We start from the raw sequence: 21895 nt of genomic DNA on the forward strand, positions 1-21895 counted from the left end.
TACAATAAGTACAATTATATTATTTTATATTATGTATCCATTAAAGGGGGAAATCTACAGTTCATACATAGATATTTGATATCTGTATAGATATATCCCAGTGTGTGATCTCGTTATGATATGTGATGTTTGAGGGTTTAGATTGGTTATAAGTGCTGATCTGTGGTCATCTTGCAAGCCCTGTGTGACATTTCTTGTAAAAAGGGCCAAAGGGCTATTTGATTTGAAATACCGTGCGCAGTAAAATGCAGGGAACTGTTTTTAATCTGCTTCTTTATCTCCTAACAGTAAGCATTGGGTTGGATGATGCAGGTATGTAAAAACAGTCTGTCGAGGCTATCTGGAGGACTGGAGGGATCGACAGGTGGAGGTGGCATTGCTCCTCCTCTGTTTCTCCTCCCTCCACAGTCCCTCCTCCATCCCTCCCCCACTCCTCCCCATCAGTCCGCTTCTCCTCCCCTGTTCCTGGATCCGAGCTCAGGATGCGTCTGTGTTTCTGCTCCAGGTGACCTGGAAGAGGTCTTGGAATCTGCGGAGCGACATGAGGAGGAAGACAGGGGGAAGGGAAAGGATCGAGGGAGACGGCGAGACAAAAAGAGGAAGCGAAACGCCCCAAGAACAGCCTCCAAACGGGGAGAAGCGACGTCGGAGGAGACGGCAGAATCGGAGGCGAGAAGGGGAAGGAGAAAGAGGGGGAGGGAGGGGGGAGGGCGAGGCAGAGAAGGAGAAAGGCTGGAGGGGGGGGAGGAGGAGGAGGAGGGGCAGAGCGGCGAGGTGGCCAAAACCAAGAAGAACGTCAACAACGAACGGCGGAGAGAACGGACGCAAGGGGTAGAAGGGGGAGGAGGAGACGCGCCGAGGAGAAAGACACGCGGGCGCGGCCAATCGGACGAGAGAAAGGCGGAGCCAAAGAAAGGAAAGAAACAGCCGACCTGTCCTGCAGAGAAGAAAAAGCGCAAGAAGGACGTCGAGAGCAGGTAACATCCCGCAAGTATCGACCCTCTCCCTCTTCTCTCGACCTGAGAGGTTTTCCATCCACTCCCAATGTCACACACCCAAACAGCCGTGGCCCGAAACGACGACAAATGAACCTTCCCTTCATTTCAAAGCTCACAGCAGGAGTCGAGCGAGGAGGAGGCGGAGGAGGAGGAGGAGGAGGAGGGAGGAGGAGAGGAGGAGGAGGTGAAGCCGGAGACGTTGTCACCTGAGGAGTTGGAGAAGCTGAAGGAGGCCGTGGATGACAGGAAAAAACTCATCCACACCTTGAGAGGGATACCATGGTCCATGAAGAAGAAGCTGACTAGTCTGGGGTACTGACACGCTGTCTGTGTGTGTGTGTGGGGGTGTGTGGGTGTGTGTTTGTGAGTCTAATAATAACAATGTGTGTCTTTGATCTAACAGAATTCCTCCCACTCTCGCAGGGAGTCTCAGAAGTTTGTGGAGAAGTTCGAGGGAGCTTTGGGGAAAGGCAAGGGGAGGAAGCTGTACGCCTACAAAGTCCTGATGAACAAGGTGAGAGAGAGAGAGAGAGAGAGAGAGAGAGAGAGAGAGAGAGAGAGAGAGAGAGAGAGAGAGAGAGAGAGAGAGAGAGAGAGAGAGAGAGAGAGAGAGAGAGAGATTTTATGGAGACTATTTCTGGACTGTTTTTTCTCCTGTCAGAAATGGATGAAGTTCCGGCGAGACTTTGAAAACTTCAAAACCGCTTGCATTCCGTGGGAGATGAAAATCAAAGAGATTGAGAGTGAGTACAGAACGCCTATGTACGCCTATCTAAACACCTTTCTCATCCTGAACTTTGACCTTCGCGGCCTTTTCCTTCTGAACTATGACCTTCATGGCCCTGTCCTCATCAACTTTGACCTTCAATGGTTCTGTCCCACCACCTTCATCCACATCCTCCATGATTTAAGGGTTGGTTCGATAGTCGATTTGTTCCTTGTGTCCCCCAGGTCATTTCGGCTCATCGGTGGCCTCTTATTTCATCTTCCTGAGGTGGATGTACGGCATCAACCTGATCCTGTTTGGACTGACCTTTGGCCTGGTCATGGTTCCTGAGGTAACCCAACCATCTCCTCCCAGACCATCGTACTATCCACATTTACAGAACGTTTTATTTATTTATTTATCCAGAGCGACATATAATCAGTTCCTATGGAAAGTACAGATAATCAAGGATGAGAGTAGTTGGGCAGAACACGTCTGTATTTTACCAGGCACTGTGCAGAACTAACATCTCAACTACAGTGCAACACCGTCATCTCAACCACAGCACTCCATAGCACAGTACTAACATTTTCCCCTGTCAGGGTTCCAAAGCATAATGTTCTCCCCTGTCAGGGTTCCATAGCACAGTACTAACGTTCTCCCCTGTCAGGGTTCTGTGTGTGCAGTAAGGACCAGCGACTGCTGCCTCTCTCTGTCTCTCTCGCCATTCTAGGCGCTGATGGGAAGACCTTATGGCAGCATGCCTAGAAAGACAGTACCGAGATCTGAGGAAGCCAGTGCCATGGACTTTGCAATCTTGTGGGACTTTGGGGTAAGGATCTCTGTTCTATGGCTGTTTGGTAATAAAGGATGGGCATAGCTCATTGGGTAGAGCATTCAACCGCAGATCAAGGAGTCTCGCTTTCCAATCCACCCCTGTACGTTGCGGAGTGGGCGCGGCTTCTTTACAAAACGCAACCACCATTGTCTATGTGAGGCGATGAGTCTGACAGGAATAAAAACGTATCTTCGAGGTTCTTTCCCAAGTGTTGCTTTGGAGAAAACGTTCCCGCTGAGTGAATTCACCGTGACATTTGGATATTACATTCTCATTATTCCACTCAGATAACAGTCCGTTAACACGTAGGCTCTCTGCCCGACTCAGAGCTCTAATATGTGTGATTGTGTGCGTGTGTTCGCGTGTGCGTGCGTGCATGTGTCTATGTGTCCCAGGGCTATGCACAGTACTCTGTGCTCTTCTATGGATTCTATAACAGCCAGCGTACCATTGGCTGGCTCAAGTTCCGCATGCCCCTCTCCTACTTCCTGGTTGGTGTGGGAACCGTCGCCTACAGCTACATGGTGGTCATACGGACGTGAGTAGCACGCCTGCGATTGGCTGCCGTTGAAGCCTGAGTTGTTGGGAAGCGTTTGCTCTGAGGGAATGGGTTCAGCTCAGTGGGTTCAGCTCAGTGGGTACAGCTCAGTGGGTTCAGCTCAGGGGGTTCAGCTCAGTGGGTTCAGCTCAGGGGGTTCAGCTCAGTGGGTTCAGCTCAGGGGGTTCAGCTCAGGGGGTTCAGCTCAGTGGGTACAGCAAAGTCATCACTTCTGTTCTCTGACTGTTTGGTAACAAAGGAGGGGCATAGCTTATGTTAGAGCATTCGACCGCTGATGAAGACATTTACATTTTACATTTACATTTAGTCATTTAGCAAACGCTCTTATCCAGAGCGACTTACAGTAAGTACAGGGACATTCCCCCGAGGCAAGTAGGGTGAAGTGCCTTTCCCAAGGACACAACGTCATTTGACACGGCCGGGAATCGAACTGGCAACCTTCAGATTACTAGCCCGATTCCCTAACCGCTCAGCCACCTGACTCCGAAGAGTCAGGTGTCAGCCACCTGACTCCGAACCTGACTCCGAAGAGTCAGGTGGCTGAGCGGTGGCTCAACCTCTAATCCTACCTCCCCGTACGTTGCTGTCAATGTCCGTCACCAGTCTCTCTGAAGGTGATTGACACATGGATCCCCTTGTTCTAGAATGGCCCGGAATGCCAACGAGGAGGGGGGAGGAGACGACAACAACTTCAACTTCAGCTGGAAGGTGTTCACCAGCTGGGATTACCTCATCGGGAACACGGAGACAGCCGACAACAAGTTTGCCTCCATCACCACCAGCTTTAAGGTGAAACCATGAACAGGAAGCGTGGGCCGTTCTTGGCGAGTGTGTTTGTGTGACTGTGTGTGTGTGACTGTGTGCACGTGTGTTTGTGTAGGGGATTCTTGGTGTGTGACTGCGTGTGTCTGTGATTGTGTGTGTGTGTGTGTGTGTTGTCTCTCCTTCCCAGGAAGCCATCTTGGAGGAACAGGAGAGCAGGAAGGATGACAACATCCACCTGACCCGCTTCCTGCGTGTGCTGGCCAACTTCCTGGTTCTGTGCTGCCTGGCAGGAAGTGGCTACCTCATCTACTACGTGGTGCGTCGCTCCCAGAAGTTTGCCCTGGACGGACTGGAGAGCCACAGCTGGTGGGAGAGGAACGAGGTAGGAGGGGGCGTGGGTGTGTTGTGGGGGGAGGAGGGGGTGGGGGGGGAGGGGGGGGGGTGTTGTGGGGGGAGGAGGGGGCGGGGGAGGAGGCGTGGGTGTGTTGTGGGGGAGGAGGGGGCGGGGGAGGAGGCGTGGGTGTGTTGTGGGGGGAGGAGGGGGCGGGGGAGGAGGCGTGGGTGTGTTGTGGGGGGAGGAGGGGGCGGGGGAGGAGGCGTGGGTGTGTTGTGGGGGGAAGAGGGGGTGGGGGAGGAGGCGTGGGTGTGTTGTGGGGGGAGGAGGGGGCGGGGGAGGGGGGGGGTGTTGTGGGGGGAGGAGGGGGCGGGGGAGGAGGCGTGGGTGTGTTGTGGGGGGAGGAGGGGGCGGGGGAGGAGGCGTGGGTGTGTTGTGGGGGGAGGAGGGGGCGGGGGAGGAGGCGTGGGTGTGTTGTGGGGGGAGGAGGGGGCGGGGGAGGAGGCGTGGGTGTGTTGTGGGGGGAGGAGGGGGCGGGGGAGGAGGCGTGGGTGTGTTGTGGGGGGAGGAGGGGGCGGGGGAGGAGGCGTGGGTGTGTTGTGGGGGGAGGAGGGGGCGGGGGAGGAGGCGTGGGTGTGTTGTGGGGGGAGGAGGGGGCGGGGGAGGGGGGGGGTGTTGTGGGGGGAGGAGGGGGTGGGGGAGGGGGGGGGTGAGAAAACAGAGAGAGAGAGAGATGAAGGGGATGCATTGCGTAACCTCTGATGGAGGTGAGATAACCCTCTGAATGCGTGTGTGTGTGCGCGCGAATGCCGAGAGATTTACGTTCATGCGTGTAGCTTGCTAATACTTGCACCTCACCTCGTGGATATTAAACTCATGACATTTTACATTTAGTCATTTAGCAGACGCTCTTATCCAGAGCGACTTACAGTAAGTACAGGGACATTCCCCCCAAGGCAAGTAGGGTGAAGTGCCTTGCCCAAGGACACAACGTCATCTGACACGGCCGGGAATCGAACCAGCGACCTTCTGATTACCAGCCCGATTCTCTAACCGCTCAGCCACCTGACTCCCTGCCGACTCAATGTCCTTCCAGTCAGTCGTTGCTGACTGTCCCGCAGTCGGATATGAAAGGCACCTCCAGCATTAAGTTGAAACTGTGAGCGTGGACCATGTCTGGTGTGCGTGTTGTGTCGGTGTAAGACCCCTGTCCCCGCCTGCCAGGTGAACATGGTGATGTCTCTGCTGGGCATGTTCTGCCCCATGCTGTTCGATGTCATCAGCGCCCTGGAGGACTATCACCCTCGCATCGCCCTGCAGTGGCAGCTGGGGAGGATCTTCGCTCTCTTCCTGGGGAACCTGTACACCTTCATCATCGCCCTCATGGACGAGATCAACCTCAAGGTGAGCGGACGTCCGGCGGTGTGGACGGCCGGGCGCCTTGATGTCCGGGCGTCTGCAGGTCTGCACTTTTCAAAATAAAGGTGCCGACTTAAATCATGTCAGCATCATGTTCTTCAGCTCGTCCCCACAGGTGAACTCCTTTTGATTTAACCCGAGACCCTTCCAGAGGGTTCTACTTCCAGCCCAAAATGAAGGGCTGTGTCTAGAACTGTCTTCGAAAGGTTCCACGTAGACCTCTCCTAATGAGATGTTCTACAGAGAACCCTTCTATGGTCTGATGGTTTCAAGGATCAAAAGTACACAGTTCTGACAGTTTTTGGTTGGTCAGAGTGTAGGAACAGACTGTATTTACTACACGCATCCCACGTCACGACAGCGAGTTCCGTATCCGAGCAACGTGTGTGTGTGTGTGTGTCAGAGGGAGGAGGAGGAGGTGGTGAAGCAGAACATGACCCTCTGGGAGGCGGGGCTGCTGAACGAGAGTCGGCCGGAGAACAGCACGGCTCCGCCCTTCAGCGTCCACCCCGCCGACATCCCCCGAGGACCCTGCTGGGAGACCATGGTGGGACAGGCGAGTACAGTGTGTGTGTGTGTGTGTGTGGGGGGGGGGGGTGAGAGAGAGGGAGAGGGAGAGAGAGAAAAGAAGAAGAGAAAAAGGGAGCGATGGAGAGAGAGAGAAGAAGAAGAGAGAGAGGGAGGAAGAGGTAAAGAGAGAGAGAGAGAGAGAGAGAGAGAGAGAGAGAGAGAGAGAGAGAGAGAGAGAGAGAGAGAGAGAGAGAGAGAGAGAGAGAGAGAGAGAGAGAGGGAGACTAAGTGACAGAAAGTGTATGTATGTATATCTACACAGTAAATATGCCCTCCGCCACATCTCTCACCTGCTTCTCGTCCCGTGCAGGAGTTTGTCCGCCTCATCATATCTGACACGATGACCACATACATCACTCTCCTGATCGGAGACTTCCTGAGAGCTGTGCTCGTTCGCTTCCTCAACCACTGTTGGTGCTGGGACCTGGAGGCCGGGTTTGTGAGTGCCTCTTTCAGTTTAAACTGTCTGTTCATCCACACAAGCGATAATCTGATCCCTGAAAGGGGAACTGTGTAGGGCCATGTTTGGATTTGAACTTGATGAAGGTCTGTCATCTTTCCTGCAAGCCGTCCTACTCGGAGTTCGACGTCAGCGGGAATGTTCTGGGCCTCATCTTCAACCAGGGATGATATGGTAGGGTGTGTGTGTGTGTGTCTCTACAAGTGGAGAGATGTCGTTCATGACTCCTTCAATTGTCTGCACTCGGAGGTCTGTTTGTATCCTCTGTCGACTTCTCCACCTTCCTCGAATCTTCCCCCTCTCACCTGTTCCTGTTCCCCTGTTTTCATTCCTGCCTCTCACTTTCTTTTCCTCTCATCCCCCCCTTTCTCTGTCTTAACCAATCCCTCCCTCCCCCCGTCCCCCTCTCCTGTCCTCGCCCCATCTCCCCCTACCCTGTAAAGGTGGAAATTCAAGTGGCACTGTGTAGATCTGAGTAGTCAAGAGATGTGGGTTTATTACAATTTATTTAGATTATACAATTACGTAATATTAAACAAAGCTGTGCTGATCAGTCATAACGAAGGACGTGCTAACCACAGTTCGTTCGCCAGAGTGATAAAGAACAATCATAAAGCTTGTGCTTTTATACACTTAAAACAGATCCCCTAATAAATGTTCAATTCATCAATGCAGTGGTCTCTGTGATTGGCTAACACTGGTCAGTGACAGTTAAGACAATATAACCCCCCAGGTCAAGTGACCAAAGTCTTTTGATGTCACGGCTCTTTCTCTAAATGAGGACAGTAAGGATACCCTTAATGAAACACAAACAGGACACAGGACACAATGGACACAATCTCCTCGGCCAAAAGGTCAGAGCTGCTAGATCAACTGATCCATCTACCCATCTCCCTTTAGGCCACAGAACTCAAACATCCCCCAACCTCCGTGCCCCTAGCTTCTCAATCAGGCATCATAAACCAACACCATAAATACCTTAAGACCAACTGCAACATCCATTTGTTTAAACACAACCTCAGTCTATTAAAAATACATTCTTAGTAACTATATAAAAAAATGCCATCACACCCCCCCCCCCTCCCCTCTCTCAGGATGGGGCGTTCTACGCCCCCTGCCTCCCGGCGCTCAACGTGCTGCGCCTGCACGTTGTCCATGTACCTGCAGTGCTGGGCTGTGATGTGCTGCAACGCCCCCCAGGAGCGCGTCTTCAAGGCCTCCCGCTCCAACAACTTCTACATGGCCATGCTGCTGGTCATTCTCTTCCTGTCCACCCTGCCGGCCATCTACACCGTCGTGTCCATCCCCCCCTCCTTCGACTGCGGGCCCTTCAGGTGAGGCAGGGTCTTTTCTTGTATGTTGAAGTTGTTTCGGGGGTTTTATTTGACCAACTGCCAAGTCATTCAAAGTATCACTTCTTTCATGGCATACACTATGTTGTCCTCCCCTTTACCCTTCTCGCCCTCTCTCTTTCTCCTCCTCCTCTCCTTCTCTCTCTCTCTCCCTCCTTCTCTCTTTCTCTTTCACCAGCGGGAAGAATCGCATGTACGATGTGATCCAGGAGACCCTGGACTCGGACTTCCCTCCCTGGTTCAGTAAAGGGTTCAGCTATGTCTCCAACCCTGGTTTGGTGCTGCCCTTCATCCTCCTCATGGTGTGAGTCTTCCTCCCCAGCGACGGGGAACATTAGGGTGCCCGGTGCAGAAGCACCAGCACAGATCAAAGGGCCAGTTGCATAAAAAAAGACCCAGCCTTCGACTTTAATGTACCTTTAAGTCCGACTTACACTTCAGTTTACCTGTTGCATAAAGCTTCCCTATGAGTACTTATTTGTATAATCTCAGTATATGAATATTCTCACAGTTTGGCAATCTATTACCTGCAATCGACATCCAAAACGTACAAGCAAGCCAACCTGGAACTGAAGAAAAAACTTCAAACTGTAAGGAACGCGTTGTTTCAGAATTTCTAGTTTCTCTGTGTTTGATTTCTTGTTTCAAGCAACAAGTAGGCCACTTTCACCATCTGTCCACCAGATGGCAGTATGCAACCATAGTCTCAATGTGACCCACTTCAATCCATATTAGGACTTTGTAACAAAATTCGGAACTGTCAGGTCAACTGTGTGGTTCCTGTGGCTATTGGGATCGTGTGCAAGCACAGCGCAGCGCTGACCAGACTCTTGCTCAACTTCAGCAAAACGGAAGAGAACAAGAAGAGAACAAGAAGGCGGCGCTGAAGGCGGCCATGGAGCTGGAGGAGGCGCGGAAGGGCCCGACGCCGCACCAGCCCGACATCCCCGCCTCGCAGCAGCCACGCAGGGGTAGGAACACTGGAACGCCCGGGGGAACTGGGATGCACCTGAGGGACTCAGGGAAGATGTATTTGAAGGACGTTTCTGTTTTCATTCACTCATCTACCTACCCTGTCTCTCTCTTCATCCACTGTTCTTTCCTGCTCCCTCTTTCATCTCTCTCTCTCTCTCCCTCTCCCTCTCCCTCTCCCTCTCCCTCTCTTTCTCTCTCTCTCCCTCTCCCTCTCTCTCTCTCTCTCTCTCTCTCTCTCTCTGTCTCTCTCTCTCTGTCTGTCTTTTCTCCCTCTCTCTCTCCCTCTCTCTCTCCTCTCTCTCATCTCTCTCTCTCTCTCTCTCTGCCCTGTTGTCTTTCCTCTCCTCCTTAGGAGACAAGGGGGAGGATCATGGCCGGAGTCAGAGGGCCAATCAGGGGAAGGGTGGACAACAAGCCCCGCCTCTCAGAGACTCTGGGGGGCGTGTCCCTGCCATCAGTCCCCCCGTCCCCAGGAGCCACACCCACCAGACTCCAGGGCACTTGCCTGGCAACCCACGGCAACCAGCTCCCAGAGTGCACAGAGAGTCCAGCTCACAAGGACACAGAGGAATAACCTCTGGTTTTACCACGCATGAACCAGGGACTGGAGTAGGACACACACACCAACACACACATATTAGTAGACTGGAGCACAATTTTATGTATTTCAACAAACTGCAGAGTGTATGAAAAAAGTATGGAATCCTGCCCAGCTTTGACTGAAACACCAAATACCACACACATCAACATTTCCAGTACTGACCCAATATAAAGAGTTTTCTTTTAAGTTGTAACCAGTGCTTGTATGACTGAATGATAGCATGTTACATTTGTCTCTATGCTGTACATTTGGTGCTAAACACTTGAAGTCTCACAGGGCAGGCATTTGACCACAATCACTCAGTCAAAGTCCAGGACATAGCTTTCTTGACCTTTCCTAGAAATGTGTTTATCAGCCAGTATTTTTTTATTCTCAAATCACTTTGTTCAACCAGCTTTGTCTAAATGTCATGAGACCTACCACCAGAGTGTACTAAAACGTAACACCAAAGTCATGATTATATTCATGATCATGACCATCAAGTATGGTTACTGCTCAAAGAAAATGAATTGCACTTAAACAGTATTAATGAGACCATGCTAAGTGGTTAACCCAACTAGCTGACCTTGGTGCCCCAGGGCTCATCAACGTATGCCCGCATGGGGATATGCCAGGCCTGGGCTCTGATAGCTGGATATCCAATGTCCCGACATCTGATTGTGGTTCTCTATGCACTGATTGATTGCCGAGCTCGCCTTGATTGTGGTTCTCTATGCACTGATTGATTGCCGAGCTCGCCTGTCAATCATCTGCCATTCTACTTTCTGCTCCGGAGATCAACAATGAGATACCGCCATTGATTGGCTTGGGCTAATTTAACAAACAGGCTTGTTTAATTCATGGCCAATATGCATTAAAAATTCACCAGAGTCCTCTGAGTATCATGAATCAGTGAGCCTCTTCTGTTTATTTTTTTCATCCGGCTCTCCGTGGGACGTTAGCCAGCGATTAAACATTAACGCGGGTTTGACAAAGACAGAGCCCAAACGTGATCTGGACATCCTCTCCAGACCTTTATCTGAGCCTCAGTCCAGCCAGGAGGAAGTGTCCGGTACAAGGGGGATAGTCGTATCTCCGTGCCCGCTGTCTCAACCCGGAGCTTGGCCCTCTGCCAGTCCGCCTGCCCGTTTCCTGCCAAGGACCGCGGCGGGCACTGTGTGAGACGTGAGCTGTGACCGGCTCCATCATCGATATCTGGGAGTTGAGCACTACAGACATGACTTATTCACGGCTGGTAATGACAGTCAGGAGACACATTGATTTATCAGCTTGATGAAGAAAGAGACGAACGTGACGTTCTGGAACGGACCTGTTCTCTCGGGTCGTGTCTGTCCTCTCTCTCTGTGTTCTCTGGTCACATGAAAAGAGTAGAAAAAGACCCCAAATAGGGTTTTTCTTATGCGCCCCCCTTTCTCAACGTGGCCCAACGGGCGCTGACGACACCTCAGACGAGAGAGACGAGGAGGAGGATGCGGAGGAAGTCTGGAGGAGGAGAAGGGAATGAGAGAAGGAGGTGGGAGCAGGCATGGGGCACAGGAGGACGAGGAGTAGAAGGAGGGGGGGGGGGGGGGGGGGGGGGGGGGGGCGAGGTGTGAGGCAGGAAGTTAGCGTCAGGGTTGCGTTGTATTACAGTACGGTACTGAGAAAAGTCGTTTTCACCTGTGCTCTTGACGAAATGTCCAAATTAGTGTTGCAACAGTATATCTGCAGAGGTTGGCTGAACTCTCTGTCCAGCTCTCTCAATGTTGCCCCATGGTTCACGACCATGGTCAACCAATGTTGTTCGAATTTCATTAGATACTGTAAATTTGGCCCTATTCTTCCACGGCCTCCAGGTCTACCTCTCCCTCTCCCTACCTTCCTCCACGGGCTCCCCCTCTCATCCTACCTCTCCCTCTTCCTGCAACATTGCCTTCCCATTTTTGATGAGAACAGGACCTGTTGCCTTTTTATAGTGCTTACACCTGATTGGTATGTTTACAATTATAAGCACTTTAGTGCGTGTACACCTGATGCTCGTGCTTGATCATTCGTTCATGTGTGTGGCATTTTACACGGCAGTGTCTTGAAAAAGCAATTAAGTGACATCATCTTATATCTATGTCTAATGTAGCAAAGTGTGTTCAGTGATTTGCAAAACACTGAGTCGTATTTTGCACATAGTGCTAGGCTGAGAATGTGATTAAAGTTGTCCAGATCTGGGCTGCTGTTTTGCTCCTTGAGTGTCAAGTTTCACTACTGTGTTATTTGAAAATGTTGAGTCTAAGCAATCGGAAAAAAACTGTAGCTACGAAGCTACTGCCTGACTCCTGTTCACATACATTATTTACCTGCTTGCCCTAACCACACGTGGTCACATGGTTACGACAGCCCTATAACAGTCCTACAACCTTACTCTACAACCTTACACCAAAACACACCCTGAAAACCAGATATCTTCTGTTTACGTATTGTTGTTGGGCTCTGTAGTCCTTGGATCTTTTCCTTTCAGTGTCCTCCAAACCTGTTTTCACTACCGTCACACACTTCTTTTGTGACTGTGTAAAAATAGCTACTTCACGCCCATACTGACTTCTCGACGTTTCACTTTTCCCTCAGCTTACTTAACACTTCATTGAATTTAATGGGACCTGACCTCTTTCTTTCATGTGTGCATTGGTTCAAATGTCCGGCTTACAACTCGATGGAACGTTCCAATGAGCCGACACTTTATAGGGGTTATGTGTGTTTAGAGGATTCTTTGTTTCTACACAAGTGTGTGTATGTGCGTGTGAATGTGTGTGTGTGCGTGTGAATGTGTGTGCGTGTGGTCCGAGATGGTCTGTCTTTGTGATTGGCAGTGCCTTTGCCTTTCTTTACTGAGCTGATATATTTGATATGTCTCCTGCAGGTCCGGCAGATGATCACATCTGGACAATGTCAAGCTGGTGGTTGTCAAGGAGACACTTTAAAGCAGGCCAAACATTGGTGGCGCACCTGTCAGAGTGTGTGAGCTGAGCTGTACAGGTGTGTGTGTGCGTGTGTGTGTGTGGATGTAACCCTTGCTTGAGAGCTGCATGGAGAAAGGGCCGGGGGTGAGAGACTGAGAGAGAGAGAGAGAGAAAGGGGTCGTAGAGAGAGAGAGAGAGAGAGAGAGAGAGAGAGAGAGAGAGAGAGAGAGAGAGGAGAGAGAGAGAGAGAGAGAGAGAGAGAGAGAGAGAGAGAGAGAGAGAGAGAGAGAGAGAGAGGGGAAACAAAGAGAGGAGGAGGAAGACAAAGGGGGAAACACCAGACAGAGAAGGAGCTGAGAGCAGAGAGCTGTGCCTGACCTGAGCAGGGGATCCTGCACCACCACAGAGCAGAGATGCCTCCAAAGAAGAAGAAGAGTGACGTCCGCCATTGACATCGACGATGGTGAGTCTCATCTTAGTTTCTTTATGTAGAACAGTCTGGAAGTTGACATCCCCTTCAACCAACATGTATAATGATATAATGACACAATGAGCTCAGGGGTGGACAATTTGACCGCAGATCTGAAGGTGCAGGTTCAAACCCCTCCTTGAAAGTTGTTTTGGATAAAAAAAGCGTCTGCCAACATGATTCCATAATGGTTGTGAGCGACATTAGGTTATTTCCCTCAGCTGTTACAGTGTGGTCGAGCCTGAGCACATGACAAGCGTGTATCGTGGTGAACCGTGGGGCTGGTGTTTTTGGCTCCTTTCAGTGGGGATGGACGTTGACGCAGAGATAGACAGCGGTGAGCGAGGGTGAGTTCCTCATCAGCTTGCGCCTCTGCCGTCGCGGCCTTCTCAAAGTACAGTACGTACCGTCGACAGAGTTTACCGGTGAGCGTGCGTGTGCGTGCGTGTGGGTCAGCATCTACCTCTGTGTGTCTCAGACGAGGCCAGGCGGAGGGCCAAGAGGAGAAGCCAAGGCCCCGCAGCGGAAGCCCAAGCGCGTCGCAAGCGACGACGACGAGGACGACGAGGACGAGGCCCCGAGGAAGAGAGGCCCGAAGAAGAGAGCCAAGAAGGACAGCGAGGACGAGGAGGAGGAGGAGGAGCGGAGCGCCAAGAGGAAAGGGGGGGCCAAGGGCGCCGGGCGGAAGAAGAAGAAGGCGGCCAGGGAGGAGGAGAGCGAGGAGGAGAGCGAGGAGGAGGAGGAGAAAGGGAGGAAGAAGAAAGGCGGGAAGGGGGCGGGCAAGAAGGGCAAGGAGGAGCAGAAGGAGCAGAAGGGAGACTCCAAGGGGAAAGGAGGGAAGGACAAAGGGAAGGACAAAGGGAAGGACAAAGGGAAGGACAAAGGGAAGGACAAAGGGAACGAGAAGGACAAGAAGAAGAAGACGAAAGCACAGCAGGTGCAGTATTCTCTGAGAGGGTTCTCGCTCTCTCGCTCGCTCACGTGCACGCTCCACGCACCCTCATGCACGAGGGAGGGCCCCTGACCTCACAGATTTAGGGCCACGTTCAGGGAGGTCAAACGGTCACAATCTCACAGATAGCAACATCTACACAAATTATATAGTAGGAAAAACAAACCCTGTTGACAATGCTGAATACTGGACATTTATGTCTGAATGTTCTAGAAAATGGTGTGTTTTACAAAACACACGTACAGCAGTATCATCTTACAGTCCTACGACTGTATAATGCAACATGCTCTCACTATGCGGTTGAATAGTTGACTGATTGAACCTAAACGCCAATTATTTCCAGTAAAATGACTGCTACGGTGGTATGTTGGTTGAAATGTTAAGCTATTTTGAATTTCGAGGTCGTAGAATAAGCTATCCAGTTACTCCGTTTGAGAACCGAGGGTTTTACAACTTCTATAAGTCTTCCAGAAATACAGACATGCCTTTTCACAAGGAATATCGAGTCGAGCAGGCCCCTAGACAGAGGTTTAGCGGCAATCAGTGGAAAAACGAGCAGTTGGCTGCCTTCGCCACTGGTCCACAGCGTAGCGCGTTGTCCCTCTCTCTCCTCGCAGCTCGGACTCGGACTCAGACGAGGATGACTCCTCGATGTCCGAGGGGGAGATGGAGGCGCTGAAGGAGGAGGTGGAGGAGAAGAAGAAGCTCCTGGTCACGCTGAGGAACAAACCGTGGCGTATGAAGAGGAGACTAGAGCACCTCAAGTAAACCAAGATGGCGTCCGCTCCGGAATTTTGTGCCCGCTCGCTTGTTGTGCCTTTCTCTCTCGCTTTCTCTTTCCCTCGTCCCTCTTTCTCTCTCTGTCTTTCAATGGTACCATCGCTCATGCAAAGCGACATGTGATGTCATCGTGGTTGATTTGATTAAAGCATAACTGTTTTCAGTGCTCGCTTCATTTCCCTCTGTTGATTCTGCCTCACCTTCGAGTGTAAACTACTTTGCTAAACAACAAAGTAGGTATTGTAAACTACTTTGTTCAACGACAAAGTAGGTATATTGACGCTTGAAATAGTTTTCAGCGATCTGTTGCTTTGGCCTTTCTGATGCATTACGAGAAGGGATTTGAGAGATAAGCATCTGGATGACATTTTGTGTTTTGATGCTTTGACTGATGAGGATCTCAACTGAGAACTCATCCCTCCCCATCCCAGCTAACAGATATGCCCATTTATAAGCTCCCCACATTTGAAGCTTAAAATGAAATTCAACTTTAAAATTATTCAATTTAAATTAAATTGTTAAAGACTATTTCTTTTTTTACTGAGTAAATCCATCATCAAACAAGCAACATCGGCCAATCAATTCCCCCAAAATGGAGCTTCCCTCCTTCAAAATAAAAGTCCTGAAAAAGTCTTAATCACACCGGTACAGACCGGAACAGCTGGTATTGGGTTCCACACTGGAGCGTATCCATCTGAGCCAGTGTGGAACCATGTAAACACAGCACAGCAGTGTCAAGGTCAGGGGGTAGCAGGGAGGCCACTGCCCCACACACACACAGTAAGTACGTTTGAGATCAGGACCCGGTAGCGCTTCAGGACAGATGAGATGTCTTGACTTTTTAATGAGGAGATCACTGTTTAATGCATGGCAAGTCACTGCCTGCTGAGCAACAGGTCCAATAGGTCTTTCCGTGAGGTGTTAATCAGCGTAATGGTAGTACAGCAATACTGTGTTAGTGTACAGTCCCCTCAGTCAGTTGATCAATTACGTGATGAATCCATAAGCGTCACACCAGTTTGATCTGGTGCCGTTCAGTGTTGGATTCCACTCAGTCCTGTAGAAGAGGAGACTCTTTTACAGTAATGGGTTCGGTTCAGTGGTTTGGTTATTGCATGCTGGCGTGGATGGTTGCGTTTGGACGTGTCGACGATCCGTTGTGGATTTCGCAGAGATGCTCAGGCGTTTGTGGAGAAGTTCGAGGGAGCCCTGGGGAAAGGCAAGGGGAGGAAGATGTACGCCTACAAAGTCATGATGGCTAAGGTGATGCACCCGCACAAGACACACGACCAGGGATGGGGGGGGGGGGGGCAGATATTCACAAAGTATAATGAAACCTACACGCCCGCACACAACCATACTGTAATGATCTCATCTTACGTTTCGGTTGTTGTACCCTCGACCGTTCCCCGCATAACAGGATAGAGTTTTTTTTATACTTCGATGCATCTATGGTTGTTTTCTCGCGTTCGTTTCAGAAACTCGTCAAGTTCAAACGTGACTTTGAAAACTTCAAGACAGCCTGCATTCCCTGGGAGAGGAAAATCAAAGAGGTGGAGAGTGAGTACGATCTCGTCTTCCTGTCGCCGGGTGTGACACGCTGTTATCGTCAGGAAAGGAAATGGCTTCGCAGATTGCGCATATTGCGACTCTGAGTCCGACCCGCTTCTCGACAGGTCATTTTGGATCGTCTGTGGCCTCCTACTTCATCTTCCTGCGGTGGATGTACGGTTTGAACCTGGTCCTGTTCGGCTTCATGTTCGGGCTCGTGGTCCTACCAGAGGTGCGTGCCGGATCAGACACCTTGTGTAAATGATCCCCTTCCGGTCCATCGACCTGGCTGTCCTGTGTTCATTACGCTTCCTAGCTCTATGCGCTACCACTGCCGTAAACTGACACGCGCCAACTCGCAGCACTGATTTGGAATATCTGTGTTTCAACATCCCATTTTGATCTCTACTCTTGATGCGTGACTATGTTTACAAGACCTCCGATCGCATTTCTTTCGTGTTTGAATCTCTCAAGAAATCTTTTAGGCCACGGTTTAAAACGACTCAAGTATACATCGATCCCAACACGTCACAATGTGCACGTTAACGTTTTTGAACCGTCTTCCTTTCCCTTGGTGTAGGTGATGATGGGCCTTCCGTACGGGACCATCCCCAGGAAGACCGTCCCAAGAGCGGAGCAGGCTCGAGCCATGGACTACTCTGTCCTCTTAGATTTTGGTGTGAGGATGACATCGCCCCGTCTCCCTCGATCGACACATTTGACAGATTCGGCGTTTACCGATCGCATCCATTTTTCACACTCCCCGTCTTGTATGATTTTTTTCAAACAGGGCTACTGCAAGTACTCTATCCTGTTCTACGGTTTCTATAACGACGATCGCACCATCGGCCTGCTGCAGTTCAGGCTGCCCCTGTCCTATCTGCTAGTGGGCGTCGGCATCTTTGGATACAGCCTGATGGTGGTCATAAGAACGTAGGTCATCTGGAAGGAGACCGCTAGGAGTTCTAGCATGCTAGAACTCCTGGAGTTCCATTTTGTGTTCCATTTTGTTTAGTTTGGTTCTTTTCTATTAGGGCTTGTACGCAAGTCATTCCATGTGCTGTTTTCGTTTTTTTTCCTTCGTCTGTGCATCTGAACCCTGCGTCGGCGATAAAGTTTTGTATTGAATTGAATCTTCCTTCCCAGTATGGCTCGGAACTCGAATGAAGGAGGGGATGGGGCGGAGGAGGGGGAGTTTACCTTCACCTGGAAGATGTTCACCAGCTGGGATTACCTCATCGGCAACTCGGAGACAGCCGACAACAAGTATGCTTCCATCACCACCAGCTTTAAGGTACATCATTGGTCTTAGATCACTTGCCATGGCTGGCACACATTGTTGGCAACGTTTCCATGGTTTATTTGGGTCTTACTGTATGTCTGCATCATCTGTAGGGAAGTATTGGATGAATGCGTTAGATGAGACTGCATGTTCTAGACTGTGCCTTCTGCGTCTCTACGGTTTCCCGGGTTTTCTCGTAGGAGTCCATCGTGGACGAGCAGGAGAACCAAAAGGATGAGAACATTCACCTGCGCCGGTTCCTGCGGGTTCTAGCCAACTTCATGGTCCTGTGCAGTTTAGCGGGCAGCGGGTTTCTCATCTACTTCGTGGTGAAGAGGTCCCAGGACTTTGGCAACAAGGACCCCGATGAGCTCACCTGGCTGGAGAATAACGAGGTAGGTTGGGTTTCCATGGAGGCGTTCCCAGGGAAACGATTGTTACGGTTAGACTAACCCAGGTTAGACTAACCGTAACAATCCCCTTAACTAACCTTCCCCCCCCCCCCCCGTCACCCACCCCACCAGGTGGAGCTTGTGATGTCACTCTTGGGTTTGGTGTGCCCCCCCCTGTTTGAAGTCATCGGCGAGCTGGAGGAATATCACCCCCGCGTCGCCCTCAAGTGGCAGCTGGGGCGGATCTTCGCCCTCTTCCTCGGCAACCTCTACACCTTCCTGTTCGCCTTGTTCGACGAGGTCAACGCCAAGGTAGAGAGGAGGGAGGGAGGGCGGGCCGGGTGTCTCTCTGGCCTCCCGTCGCATCCAATCGTGTTCGTACAGCCCTTTTTCCAAGCCCTCGAGGATGACGTGTATTGGATGTGATGTCTGTATGTCTGGTTCAGCTGGAGAGAGAGAAGGTCATCAGGAACGAGACCATCTGGGCATTCGAGGAGTACAAAGCCAACTACAGCTCCTTCCACAACACCAGCGACATCCCCCCGTACAACATCCCCCCTGCCGACGTCATCAGGGGGCCCTGCTGGGAGACCGCCGTGGGCATCGTGAGACTGCTGCCTCTGTGCTAGTGATGCTAGTGATGCTAGTGATGCTAGTGATGCTATTGATGCTACTGATGCTACTGATGCTAGTGATGCTAGTGATGCTAGTTATGCTGTTGGAGACCTTAATGCTAGTGATGCTAGTGATGGTATTGGAGACCTCAGTCTCTCTCTCTCTCCCTCTCTCTCTCTCTCTTTCTCTCTCTCTCTCTCTCTCTCTCTCTCTCTCTCTCTCTCTCTCTCTCTCTCTCTCTCTCTCTCTCTCTCTCTCTCTTTCTCTCTCTCTCTCTCTCTCTCTTTCCCTCTCCAGGAGTTTGTCAAGCTGACTGTGTCAGACATCCAGGTGACGTATCTGACCATCCTGATCGGAGACTTCCTGAGAGCCGTGATCGTGCGCTTCCTCAACTACTGCTGGTGCTGGGACCTGGAGGCCGGATTTGTAGGTTGATTGCTTGTGTACATGTGTGTATCTGTGTGTGTGTGTTCATGAACATGCGTGTGTGCATGTGTGTGTACATGTGGGTGTTTGGTAATCTGTGCACCTTTTTGTGTCCCCGTGTGAACGTGTGTACCTGTGTGTACCTGCATGTTTATGTATACATGTGTGTGTGTGTGTGTGTGTACGTGGGTGTATGTTCTCATGTGTGCATGTCTGTTATTGACACCACTGCCTTTACGACTTGGGTATTTGAGTTTAAGTGGTTTTTAATTCTGCATGCTAAACCCGATACTACTCAGGGACATCTGGTAGGACAGCATATCCCTCCCTTCTCAATGACTCAGAATACTTACTCTAGGAAACTAATTACTGAGGATTAGAGAGAGGGGGGTGAGAGGGTGGGGAAGGGGGAAGAGAGGAGGACGAGGGAGGGAGAGAGGGAGCTAGAGAGAGCGACCGTACGTCGGGCGTAAAAGCTGCTGTCGTGTGCCCCTCGTCCAGCCGTCGTACGGCGAGTTCGACATCAGCGGGAACGTGCTCGGACTCATCTTCAACCAAGGAATGATTTGGTGAGAGGACGTCATCCCCGACACACACACACACACACGAACACACACACGCGCACACACACACACCTCTTCACGCAGATGTTCCGGGTATACAAAGCTTATCGTACCCTTGTGTGTGTCTGCGTGTGTCTATGTGTGCGTGTGTCTATGTGTGTGTCTATGTGTGTGTGTGTATATGTGTGCGTGTGTCTATGTGTGCGTGTGTCTATGCGTGCGTGTGTGGCAGGATGGGCGCGTTCTACGCTCCGGGCCTGGTGGGGCTCAACGTGCTGCGCCTCCTGAGCTCCATGTACTACCAGTGCTGGGCGGTGATGAGCTGCAACGTGCCCCACGCCCGCGTCTTCAAGGCCTCCAAGTCCAACAACTTCTACATGGGCCTGCTGCTGCTGGTGCTGTTCCTCAGCCTGCTGCCCGTGGTCTACACCATCATGACCCTGTCGCCCTCTTTCGACTGCGGGCCCTTCAGGTGACAACCTCCCCCCCCCCACGCGCCCGTTCGTATACAGATGAGCACGTAAACACCGACATGAATGCGCGCCCAGACGCGCACACTGAGGTCGAAGGAGACATTTCACCGTTTCCTCATCTTGTCCCGCAGTGGGAGGGAGAGGATGTATGATGTCATCATGGAGACCATAGAGAAAGATCTCCCAGCATTCATAGGGAACATCTTTACCTATGCTACCAACCCTGGACTCATCATACCAGCTGTGCTACTGATGGTGTATGTCTACACACACACACACACACACACACACACACACACACACACACACCCACAGACAAACTCTCTCTCTCTCCCTCTCTCTCTCTCTCTCTCTCTCTCTCTCTCTCTCTCTCTCTCTCTCTCTCTCTCTCTCTCTCTCGCACACACACACTCATTTACTCTCTTGCACTTACACACACACATAATATTCTCTGTCTATCACACCCACAGACAAACTCTCTCTCTCTCTCTCTCTCTCTCTCTCTCTCTCTCTCTCTCTCTCACACACACACACACACACACACACTCACTCATACTCACATCATGGATCATGTTCCTTCTGTGCCAGGCTGGCCATATACTACCTGAACGCCGTGTCGGAGGGCTACCTGCAAGCCAACAACGACCTGAAGAGGAAGATGCAGATGGTCAGTCTGAGCTGCAGTCCACCAACCTTCCTGACCTGACAGCTTCAAAGCTTAACATGGAAACGTGTGTGTTTGTGCGCGAGGGTGAGCATGTCTGCATGTGTGTGTGCGCGTGTGTGTTTTTGTGTGTGTGCGTGTGTGCGCGTGTGGTGCGTTGCCGGGGCAGGCGCGGGATGAGGAGAAGAACAGGAGGAACAACAAGGACAGCACCAACCAGGTGATGAAGGACCTGGAGGACCTGCTGCCCAACAAGTCCCTGATCCCCCCCCCCAGCAAGGAGGAGCCCCCCCCACCTGGTAACCCCCCCCTCCCTGCCCCCCTGCTGCTAGACCACTGCACTATACTGTAGTATACTGGACTATACTGTAGTATACTGGACTATACTGTAGTATACTGCACTATACTGTAGTATACTGCACTATACTGTAGTATACTGGACTATACTGTAGTATACTGCACTATACTGTAGTATACTGGACTATACTGTAGTATACTGGACTATACTGTAGTATACTGGACTATCCTACTTTATTGTACTGTAATCTCACTACTAAACTCTAATTATGTAATACTCTGTTGCAGACCCAGTGGTAGAGAAGAGCAGCAAGTCTCCCAAGGTGTCTGGACGGCCCGGAGCTGCAGCCAATGGCAAAGGTGTGAATCTACAGAGGGACGTTTCATTGGCTGCCCCCAACCCCGGAGCAGCTGTGACCCGCCCCCCCGGACCCAGGGGCGCGTCCCCAGGGCCAGGGCCAAGTCCAGGGCCAGGGCGGGGCAGGGGGAGGGGCAGGGGTGGGCCTGCTCCCCGACGCTAGGAGGTACCACACACGGGAGAGAGGTCCCCGAGTCTGAGAACTCTGCATGTTGTTACCAACGTCAAGACTGTGGGACAGAGCTATCAGACTTCAAACTCTGACCAGAACTTGGAGTTTCCCGCAACTTTTCCAGTTCCATTTTGGTTGTCTACATGAATGCATTCTGTTGGTCAGTTTGAACAGAAGTCAAGCCGTGGCTCGTTGTCAGGTATTGAGTATTCTTGTATTAGCGCACTGACACTCCATGTGTCACTGTAGTAACTAAGTAAGTGCTGGGATGTAGAGCAAAATAGCTAAAATCTTAAAAAGTGTCATGTCAGCAAAGGCCCGCACATTGATGTCTGACCAAAAGGAATTGTGGGAAAGGGGAGGAAGTGAAGAAGATGGCCAAGATCCTTCTGCG

General features: G+C 51.2%; 2 protein-coding genes across 2 annotated transcripts; both read left to right on the forward strand.

The window, feature by feature from the left end:
- Nucleotides 1-306: 306 nt before the first annotated feature.
- Nucleotides 307-9550, forward strand: tmc1 (transmembrane channel-like 1). The gene is given in 21 exon segments (XM_062452116.1): nt 307-312; nt 506-644; nt 830-977; nt 1110-1310; nt 1422-1512; nt 1660-1741; nt 1950-2056; nt 2438-2536; nt 2938-3080; nt 3746-3890; nt 4054-4248; nt 5425-5604; nt 6023-6175; nt 6500-6628; nt 6757-6834; nt 7744-7800; nt 7802-7983; nt 8180-8305; nt 8513-8591; nt 8846-9043; nt 9329-9550. Coding segments are annotated over 21 exon segments (2760 nt in total).
- Nucleotides 9551-13285: 3735 nt separating this feature from the next.
- tmc2b (transmembrane channel-like 2b) lies at nt 13286-21682 on the forward strand. The gene is made up of 19 exons (XM_062452117.1): nt 13286-13323; nt 13433-13869; nt 14539-14692; nt 15881-15971; nt 16187-16268; nt 16385-16491; nt 16840-16938; nt 17050-17192; nt 17406-17553; nt 17742-17936; nt 18066-18245; nt 18380-18538; nt 18846-18974; nt 19476-19543; nt 19770-20009; nt 20142-20267; nt 20599-20677; nt 20844-20973; nt 21266-21682. Exons 1-19 carry the CDS (start codon nt 13286-13288, stop codon nt 21490-21492), a joined length of 2832 nt encoding a protein of 943 aa, XP_062308101.1. The 3' UTR covers nt 21493-21682.
- The last annotated feature ends 213 nt before the right edge of the window (nt 21683-21895 follow it).

The sequence above is a fragment of the Osmerus eperlanus genome, chromosome 25 (genome assembly GCF_963692335.1).
Source record: "Osmerus eperlanus chromosome 25, fOsmEpe2.1, whole genome shotgun sequence".
NCBI classification, from domain to species: domain Eukaryota; kingdom Metazoa; phylum Chordata; class Actinopteri; order Osmeriformes; family Osmeridae; genus Osmerus; species Osmerus eperlanus.

Bases quoted from the DNA above. Each gene is read 5' to 3' on its own strand.
- tmc2b (XM_062452117.1), top strand. From the start codon at position 13,286: ATGGACGTTGACGCAGAGATAGACAGCGGTGAGCGAGG. The intron at 14,693-15,880 runs GTAAACCAAGAT...TGGATTTCGCAG, and splicing joins AGGAGACTAGAGCACCTCAA to AGATGCTCAGGCGTTTGTGG. The intron at 17,937-18,065 runs GTAGGTTGGGTT...CCACCCCACCAG, and splicing joins CCTGGCTGGAGAATAACGAG to GTGGAGCTTGTGATGTCACT.